The sequence below is a fragment of the Protopterus annectens genome, chromosome 3.part1 (genome assembly GCF_019279795.1).
Source record: "Protopterus annectens isolate FY-2018-M chromosome 3.part1, PAN1.0, whole genome shotgun sequence".
Classification (NCBI taxonomy): domain Eukaryota; kingdom Metazoa; phylum Chordata; order Ceratodontiformes; family Protopteridae; genus Protopterus; species Protopterus annectens.
The window spans coordinates 1,850,925,198-1,850,935,424 of NC_056732.1; the positions used below are offsets into that span (position 1 = coordinate 1,850,925,198).

Sequence of the window (10,227 nt, forward strand, 5' to 3'; positions counted from 1 at the left end):
TGTTGAGTTTTACACTGTAGCTCTGTCAACAGGTATTAATTTCTTGGAGAGTGTTTGTGTCATTGGGGATTCCATGCCCTCACCTAGTTTTTAATTTTCTACAAACATGGTCAGCCAGAGGCCCCTGATGTTGGCCTTAATTTCAGAGGAGTAGATGCCAAAAAGGAGACATCCCAGCACCAAGCCTTGACGGACTCTGTTAGTGAATGGTGTCTTTGTGAAGGTGCATGTTGTTAATTGTATAGTTTACTAGTGAGTGCTGCTGTGACTATTTTTAAATCTTTTATACATATTTATCTGAAGAACATAGTCTGTGCATAACTTTATAAAGCCTGGTGCTTGGTCCAGATAAACATAAGGTTAACAGTAGTAAACAAAACTGTAGCTGTTAACTCCTTACATGCATTATAGCCTACCTCCAAGTGTTCTGCAGTTACATCCAAGCATCTAGGCATCAAATATTGCTCACTCATATTTGTATTAATAATTCCAAAATCATGCTACCTACAAGTTATTAGAAGTTTTTATTTTAAAACTTACATGATGGCAAACATTACTGTATTGATATTTGACCTCTGTCTAGTGCAGATAAAGAAATACTGAATACTACTTGTACAGTATACTGTTTATTTTTATTACAGGAATTTTCATATTTCTCTAAATATCTCAACAATCAAGTGACAAAGATAGACTTGCGCAGCCTCATATGTAAGCTCATAGATGTATGAAGCAAAAGCTGCTAGTAATATGTCTGCTGCTTAAATAGTTACTGAAATATCTCAAGATGATGGTACAACATTACAAACTTTGATATTTACTGCATTTATTGTGGCTTACAAAATACAGTTTAAGACCAAGAATCGAATTAATGAAACCACCATAAATATTACATTGTACTGAAAAGTTTGTCATTTACAGTTTTCTAATAGCACTTAGGTTTGTAAAGATATGAATATTTGTTTGTACCATGAGGCAATAATTTCATTTTCAAAAGGCTCAGGCCATGCCCATTTGACAGTACAGACTCAAAAGGGCTCCATTGGAGTTCTCTGTGCATGTCACAAATAAATATCCTAGCAGTTATCTTAAACCCCACCCCATCACACAGAATTTGAAGTTTATAACTTTATAATCACAACCCCAATATGCCTTTTGTCAAACCACTTAATTCATTTTCTAGCTATATACCTTGCTTCCGTTTCCTTAATATACCCAATTTCCCTGTTATTATATCTACTGGTTACTAGGGTATCTAAGCAGTGGTGATTGTGGAAAATACTGGACCTAAGAAACTGCTCTCTGGACACACTGCAAAGTTACATTTTAAAAGGGAAAAAAGAGTTTGTTGCTATTAATTCACTTTATTAATATGACTATTTAATATCAATAGAGATGAAAGCATTTAAACATTGAATAAACTGCCTGCTGTCACGTTTACTTGTATTTTACTGTTACTTAGTAAATGGTCTACCTGATCACAACAGACACTGAACAGACAACTGCCAGACTGGAATTATGCCACTGACTCACTTCTGTATTTTTAACAGGTAGAGAAAAATCACTGCTTAGGTTCAGTGTTCTTCACTAACACCCTTTCACCTAGAGTACAGAGTTAGATAATATATTATTTTTTCAGATGGCTACATGAACAAGTTCTATGTCAGTAGGCCTAGATGTGAAGCAGCCTGAATTACAGCTATAAATGAAGCACCTTTAGCGGTTCTAGATTTCCACCACAGTTATTGCAAGGGCTGAAGAAAGCGTACAGTGTCTCAGTGAAGGTGTTAGTGAAGGTGTAGAGGTGGGACATGTCATCAGCATTATAAAATGACACCTGACCCCCCTCATAATCCAGGTACACTCCAACCTTCTTAGGCTGCGCAGAAAGGTTGAGGTTCTTGGGTGTTGAATCCTGAGCCCAGTATTCATTTCCAGACCTCAAGACTATAGCCCAGTAACCACAATTTGGGTTCAAGTCAAATTGGCCCTTCCTGATGCTAGAATTTCTGGTAACACCTAACTCCCAGTAAGTTTTGCACCCCACTTTCACTTCCCAGTAATGTATTCCTGATGTAAAGTCCTGTGATGCCAGCACACAGGGACGTAAATTGTATCTTTCAGGGTTGTCAGGGCTCAGTTCTTTAACATTACGGTTTATCACACTGGTCAGATCATCAGACAGAATGAGATTGGGATGTGCTGTTTTAGGGTCCAGGGTCAAGTGAGGCAAGCCTGTGAAAGTAAAACAGTTTATGTTATACACATTGCCAGAGCGAAGTTTATAAATCTCAAAATAAGAAACATATTATTAAAAGTTCAGTTTCAATGCAAATTAACATTTCTTTGTGATCCCTAGTTGACATGCTGTACCCTTGATACATCAGGAAACATCATATAAATGCAAAGTACATTGTGGTCTTCAAAGTGTAATGATCACAGTATCTGACAATTAATGTAGAAATAAATAGAAAATGCATCAAAGTGAATTAACAGTTAACCTGAAGTCCCACTGTAAACTAAGCACTGCAATACCAGTTAGCAGCAACACAGATGGTGGTCACCAGTAAAGAACACATCCTAGACAAGTAACACCAGAGCAATCTTCAAACACAAATACAAATGGAATACTGACTGATGACTTCATAGTTAGGCATATGGATTCTACACTCATGAGGCTATTCAGTAACAGGGTAACAGTGAGCTGTCTCTCAGGATCCATGAATGATGATGGTACAAGGGCCCTTAGGACCCTTAAACCAGACAAACATGAATACAGCATGATGGTGGCCCATACTGGGGTGAAAGACTGGCATGCAGAACCATGAAGGATATGGAGGGAGACACGACAGAGTTTTCCATGCATGTCATGAATGCAGGAAAGTCCCTAGTACTGCATGTGTTCCTTCCATCACCAAACATGGTACTGAGGTATAATGGAAAGATGGTTGGGTTTAACAATTCAGATATGCTCCTGCATGGGATGAGATGCTTGATAACCATTCTTGCTTTGCCAAGGAAAGTTTGCACTTTTTATTGCAAGGCTACCACATACTGGTGAAAGTGTTTGCTGGATGTCTAAACAACAAACTGATGAAGGTTGTGGCCTTTCTTTATTTGGAGGACAACCATGTATGTACTGTTACAGAAACCTAGTTTAAGTGCACAGGATACTCTTCTACAGTGCCTGGGCTTTATGTTAACCTTACTCTCCATGCCTTGATGGCACTTGAACAGCAAGGGGATTGGTGAGAATATGAGACACCAGGGACTAAGGTGCGAGGATAGGGCAGGAAATGGACACATCTGGAGGTGCAGACAATTCAGGGACCAGTATGGGGCCTGTGATGTGTGTGTTTATTGCATGTAGGAGTATGCATGGGGAGTGCCCCTGCCTTCAGGATATGGTTGCCACAGCAAGTGACTACCAAGGAAGTACTACTTCGTGGTAGTTAACAGTGATTCAGTAATACGCAAATTAACCTATAATGAGGTCACTCCTAAATGTAGCTAATGTGTTACTGAATCACAAAATACACCAGTATGACCACAGTAAGGGTCTTTTAACTGTGGGCTGTAAGGCCTGTGCTGGGGATATTAATAAATCCTCAGGTATCTGTTAACTATTTTCTGCTTGTCACATTAATGATTTCATAAAAGGTGTGCTTACATGTTGTGGTTGTTTCCAAGGGGCAATAAGTGACAACAGAAAGGAAACACAAATAGCGTAACATGTTTTTCTTCTAAAGCTTTTCACATACATCTGTTTGCAACGTTGACTGTCTTGTGCATTCAGTATGATTCAGCCATTTTTTGGTTATTTAATCACCCTATTACCTATACTGCTCACTAGTTTGAAATAATTCTGCTGCAAATAAGAACCCTGAACAATTACATGGATCAACCATTACTTAATGGAAGGAAATGTAATTGTCTTAATTAATAGAATAGAATTGTATATTTTTTTATTTTCTTTTTACCAGTTCACAGAAGATGAACCATAAAGGTATGTTGGAAAGTATAGACTCACATATACAACAGCTGAATTCAAAATGAAATTGTTTCTGCCATTTCACCAATAATTATAATGACTTGCACTGTTCTTGTAAAATGATTTGGCTGCTTCTACACCTCTGAAACTCCAAAACTCCAGAGAACAAAGAAAGATATGCAAGAGGCAGCCTGCTTTTTGTTGACAGAAGTACAATAACCCCATAAATTGACAGCTGGGAGGAGGGTCATCTTGCAAAAATAGATAGATGCCTCACAACCCAACTGGTATCTTCATTGTGACATCTGACATCATTGTGCAGAAATCAGTCAGGTTGTGAAATGTCTAACTATTCAAGAACCCTGTAAAGTCAGAGGTAGGAGAAGTCCCCTGCTAAGACAGATGAGTATCTTACAACCCAACTGGTTTCTTCACTGAGTCATCTTAGTAATAGTGTAGAAAGACATCTTAACTATTCAAAACACCCTGTCCGTATCCCCCACAAGTATGAGTGCAATGGAGAGGGTAAGTGGGTAAAAGTTATGTTTTAAAAATAAAAGAAATAAAAAAACACACACATATAAGACCAACACCAGAGTGGAGATACAGAAACAGTCCATTCTCTTGCCTCACATAGCACGGTACACCAATCTTTTATGTTATTACAAATTTATTGAGGATTTGTTTTTTGTGTGGAGGGGCAAAGTAGGCAATTTAAAGGATTTTGTTTAAGAAATGAATAACAGCACAAGCTTTTTTAAATGTTCATTGGAATATCATTTTTTTAGGATTAGTTATTTAGATTTAAACATCATTAAGGAACAAGGACAAGAAACATTAAGTACAGTTATAATAAGTTACAAGAATGTGGCTAGCAATAGCTTGCTTCATTACACCAGCATGCACCCTACGTACGTCAAACATAATATAGTGAAGGGGGCAGCTGATTAAGGCAGAGAGACTTACAAGTGATGCTAGCAAAATAGACAGATTTGTGGGAGAATTACATGAGAGGTTCAAACACAAGGGATATCCCAATAAGATAGTTAGCAACTTATTAGGATTGGAAAGTGCAAGAAAAGAGACTAGGGAAGGAGAAGAAATGGTAAAGCAGGACAAGAATTGGCAAGCGGCCATGCCCTTAATCTTCACAGTGGACAGTGAAGCTATCAAAGGAATTATTAATAATAATTGGAGGATTTTAGTAGCAAATAAAGAAGTTAAGGCTGCAGTGGGAAACGAACCCATATACATTAACAAAAGGGCTAGGAATTTTAAAGAGATTCTAGAAAATAAACATGCACCCAGTAATAATAGAGTTAAGGGTATGTATAAGTGTTTAGACTGCAAAGAGTCTAGCAGATTTAGAGCAGAGGGACCTTATGTAGAAGTAAGTACCTATGAAAAAAACATTACAGTGCCAGATAGGTTTACGTGCAGTTCAGAATTTGTGGTATACATGGCAAAGTGCCTAGCATGTAATTCCTTCTACATTGGAAAAACCAGCAGATCACTGAGAAGGAGAATTTATGAACATTATCATGGAATAAAAAAGAAAGATTACAATAATGCATTGTTTAGCCATGGTGGTGCAGCTGTAGCATTGTTGCCTCACAGCAAGAGGTTCTCCCGTTCGATTCTCAGCTGGAGCACCTTCTGTGTGGAGTCTGCATGTCATTCCCGCGGTCGAGTATCGTTTGAAAGACATGCGTAGGGCATGCCTTCGTTGAAGGTTGGGCATCGAGCTGGCACCTCGGCACTGTAAAAATCTACTGCCAATCATTAGCGAACTGGAGTTCTGCTGTGGCAACCCCTAAAAGCCGAAAGAAGAACAACAATAATGCATTGTTTAAACATACATTAGAATGTCCCAAGTGTTCAAAGTTTTTGGTACTAGACTATGTTTTTCCTGATTTCAATGGGGACAAAGAAGGAGAGCTTGAATATAAAGTGCTCAAATGGCAGATTCTGCTCAATGCATATAACAAACCTGGTCTCAATAGTCGAGTGAATTATAAAGTTGTTTTACGTGGAAAAGCAAAATATAATGAATGCAAGTAGAATAGCAGTTTTTATAAGTGTCTTACAGTAGTGTTTTTAGTTTGTTATTTATGTTATTTGTATAAAACGCATCAATTGGTTAATTGAATAGTAATTTTTTTGTCACTGAAGGGTATTTAAGTGTTTGCCAGTGGGATTATGGGTGTTTCTGATGAAGGCCATTTTTTTGGCCGAAAGCACTTAAACCTGTATTTGTGTCAATGTTTGTTTGTGTCTTTCGGCTTTTCCCGGTTAGGGTCGCCACAGTGGAACTCCGGTCCGCTAATGATTGGCAGTAGATTTTTACATGCTGGCTTGCCAGGCCTAATGCACAACCTTCAACGAAGGAATGCCCATTCACGCATGTCGCTACACAAAAGACGCTCTAACTGAGAATCGAACGAGCAACGTCTAACTGTGAGGCAACAACGCTACCGCAGCACCACCACCGCAGTCCCCATTTGTGTCAATGAAAGGAAGTTTTCTTTGGATTTCACCACCTGGCAGCTTTTGGAATTTATTGCAACACCTTGCAAGTGCTTTTTGTATATTTAACTTTGAACCTTCACTTGTACAGAGGCATGTTTTCAGTTTGTGTTTCATCTGTTCAAATGCACCAAATTTATAGCAGCACAAAAAAACCCAGAAAACTAACTAATGAACCTCCTGACCAATAATATGACTGCACTATAAGCCTTTTTGTGTGTTTGAATATTAAGCATAGTGGATGCCAAATATTTTGGAGACACTATAGAGAGAGGGGTGATGACTCAGACAACCAATGCAAAACCTGATCATAGGACAAAATATTTTTGCCTGAATGGGTTCAGTTTTATACAGTAAAAGAATGGGCATGCCTAAAGGGATGTGTACTGATCAAGGAACCCCCTTAATATTGAGTACTGCTCCAGATGTGCTGGTGTGTTAAGGTAAATCACTTAAAATGTTAGTGTACCAGCTGCAAACTGATAGTTTAACACAGAGGTTCAATAAAAATCTGAAATTCATGTAGAGAAAAGTAACTGATACAGATGGTGAGACCTGGGACCACTTCCTATCTTACTTGCTGCTTACAATAGGAGAGAATCATCACAAGGTTCAAGTAAATTTACTGATTGAACTCTTATATGGCAGTTAACTCCAGCATGAGTTTGATATTGCTGAACACACCTGGAAATGTCTATCACATTAATTTCTAAAGCAGTGGAAAAAGGAACACATTATGTGGTTAGCTTGCAAGGTGAAATTCATAAAGGAATAAAAAGAATTTTTACCAAAGATACAGCAATCTTTATCAAAAGTATAAAAGCAGGAAATAAGAGTTCTGTTAAGAAATAAAGGAATGTTCTCAGAAATGTTTGGTTGAACTAAACTGATAGGACATAACATAGAGACAACATCTGGACTGAAGTTTAGTCTGAAACCTTAGAGAGTAACAATGTCACACAAACAGATACTAAAAGAACTTCAAAAGATGCCCAAATGTGGAGTATTGGAAGAGTTATAGACTGAATGGAAAAGCCCACTAGTGCTAGCTCCTTAACCTGATGGTAGTATCAGATTCTTTAATGAATTTAGAAAACTGGAAAACTAGAAAGCATTTTAAATTTCCATAGCTATTCCATATGCAGAAATGATGACCTGATAATGACCCTAGGAAAAACAAGATGCTTAACATAAGACTTTTTTAAAAAGGGGTATGGGCAAATACTGCTTTCACCCTCTAATAAAAACAACAGTTATGAGTTTGATTCCCCTAGATTCCATTTGCCTGCATGAAAAGGCGTTATCATCATCAATATCTGAGGGTTTATTTCAGTACCCAGTCCTACTATATAGCTGATATAGACCCCCAACCATCTTTCAGATACTGATGGAAAAAATACCAAAGCCCCATTTATGACATGGCACTGCAAATCTAGATGAGGTGGTCATCCATTTAAAGGACTGAGGCTCTCATTTACAAAAGTTTGGTCTGTGCCAGAATCCATTAGCTAGGCATGTTTGAATGTTAATGCTAAAAAAGTAAAATAGTGGATGCCAAGTATCTGTGAGAGAGAGGGGTTAATAAAAGAACAACTAGAAAAAAAGGTGGCTATAAAAAAGTGCTTATATTCTCCATTTAAAAACCAGGGAACAAGATTCAAAGAAAACTACGGCTACCAAGCAGTATGTCACTTTTGGAAGGAAAAACTGAGCAGTTTCATGGTTGAATAAGTTTAAGTCTTTATTAGATAACACTTGGACAGATGACCACTGTTGATTATGCAAAACATACTCCAGACTTTTGAGTTACAAGGTTGATATCAATACAGTGACAATAATGACAATAAATGTGCTACAGTAGGATTGGTCAGGAACATGAAACTCTGGGCTACAATAGGACAAAATCAAACACCTTTTGGGAGAGTAGTTTGTATTAGAGTAGGCCAATGGGCTACTTGTGATTGCTAGGTGAGGACTGGAGGATGGGGCCTGCATGTGTGATAGGTGACAAAAGGCACCCAATGGTTTGTATGAGAAGCACCAGTATATTGACCTCCAAATGACCATGGGTCATAAGGGTAACCCTAGTCTATACTATCTTATACTAAAAATTAACTTAATGAGATTTTATCTTAAAATATATACCAGTATTTATAGATCTAAAGTGGAGTGGGAAGTTGGAATTGGACACCTATTTACTCTTTATAATTTTATTTATTTTTTATTTAACATTTGTTGACCGGGAATGTCCGACTAAGTTCCACAGAGCCTGTTTTCAGCGGAGGCCCGGGGAGAAATGCTCCAGATGCATGTCTTTGGAATGTGGGAGGAAACTGGAGTACCCGAGGGAAACCCACGCGAACACAGGGAGAACATGCAAACTCCACACAGAGGGCACCCTAGCCGAGAATCGAACCAGAGAACCTCTTGCTATGAGGTGACAATGTTAACCACTGCACCACTGTGCCACCCATCACTACTATGATTTTTAAAAAGGGCACTTATGTGCTCTAGTGGAAATTAGAAATAAGAAATTCAAAAATTCCCTAGCATATAACATTATGTACACTAGAAATGGCATGGAGGGTAATTAATTTGTAGTCATATAAAAACTATAGCAGTACTTCATAGTGTTAATACTCCAAGTTCTAATGACCGGGGGAGGTAATGTCAATACTGAGTTATAGAAAATAATCTAGCCCTTTGTTTTTTTTTTTAACTACAGGAAACACTATAGGACAATATGAACAGGGCCACTCTATAACAAAGAACACCAAACAAAATTATCCACACCAGAGCTCTGTAAGGGTTAATGAAAAAATGATCATTTAATCAATGAATGTGATAAAACAGGGCATAATGCAAACAAATGTGACAAAGTGCAAAAAATGTGGTAATACTGGTCATTCATGGCTAGAATGTGAAATGAATGTGCAATAAAATGAAAAAATACAGGATAAGGAGACAGAATGTGTTATACAAGGAAATGTATGAAAGGATGTAACTGATAAAGGGGTTATACAGGAAGTTATACAGGATGAAGAGATAGTAGAATGTTATACAAGGAAATGTACAAAAGGATGTAACTGATAAAGGGATTATACAGGAAGTTATACAGGATGAAGAGATAGTAGAATGTGTTATACAAGGAAATGTACAAAAGGATGTAACTGATAAACAGGAGGTTTTACATGAAGTTATACAGGATGAAGAGATAGTAGAATGTGTTATACAAGGAAATGTACAAAAGGATGTAACTGATAAAGGGGTTATACAGGAAGTTATACAGGATGAAGAGATAGTAGAATGTTATACAAGGAAATGTACAAAAGGATGTAACTGATAAAGGGGTTATACAGGAAGTTATACAGGATGAAGAGATAGTAGAATGTGTTATACAAGGAAATGTACAAAAGGATGTAACTGATAAAGGGATTATACAGGAAGTTATACAGGATGAAGAGATAGTAGAATGTGTTATACAAGGAAATGTACAAAAGGATGTAACTGATAAAGGGGTTATACAGGAAGTTATACAGGATGAAGAGATAGTAGAATGTTATACAAGGAAATGTACAAAAGGATGTAACTGATAAAGGGGTTATACAGGAAGTTATACAGGATGAAGAGATAGTAGAATGTGTTATACAAGGAAATGTACAAAAGGATGTAACTGATAAAGGGATTATACAGGAAGTTATACAAAAATGTAA

At 37.5% G+C, this 10,227-nt stretch overlaps 1 protein-coding gene across 1 annotated transcript in view; it reads right to left on the minus strand.

The window, feature by feature from the left end:
* Window positions 1-581: 581 nt before the first annotated feature.
* LOC122797923 (zinc-binding protein A33-like) overlaps window positions 582-10,227 on the minus strand; it is a 39,399-nt gene continuing 29,753 nt past the window's right edge. The window contains exon 2 of the mRNA XM_044066442.1: window positions 582-2,232. Within this exon, the coding sequence (XP_043922377.1) occupies window positions 1,697-2,232 (536 nt within the window). The 3' untranslated portion in view covers window positions 582-1,696. The remainder of the gene's footprint in view (window positions 2,233-10,227) is intronic.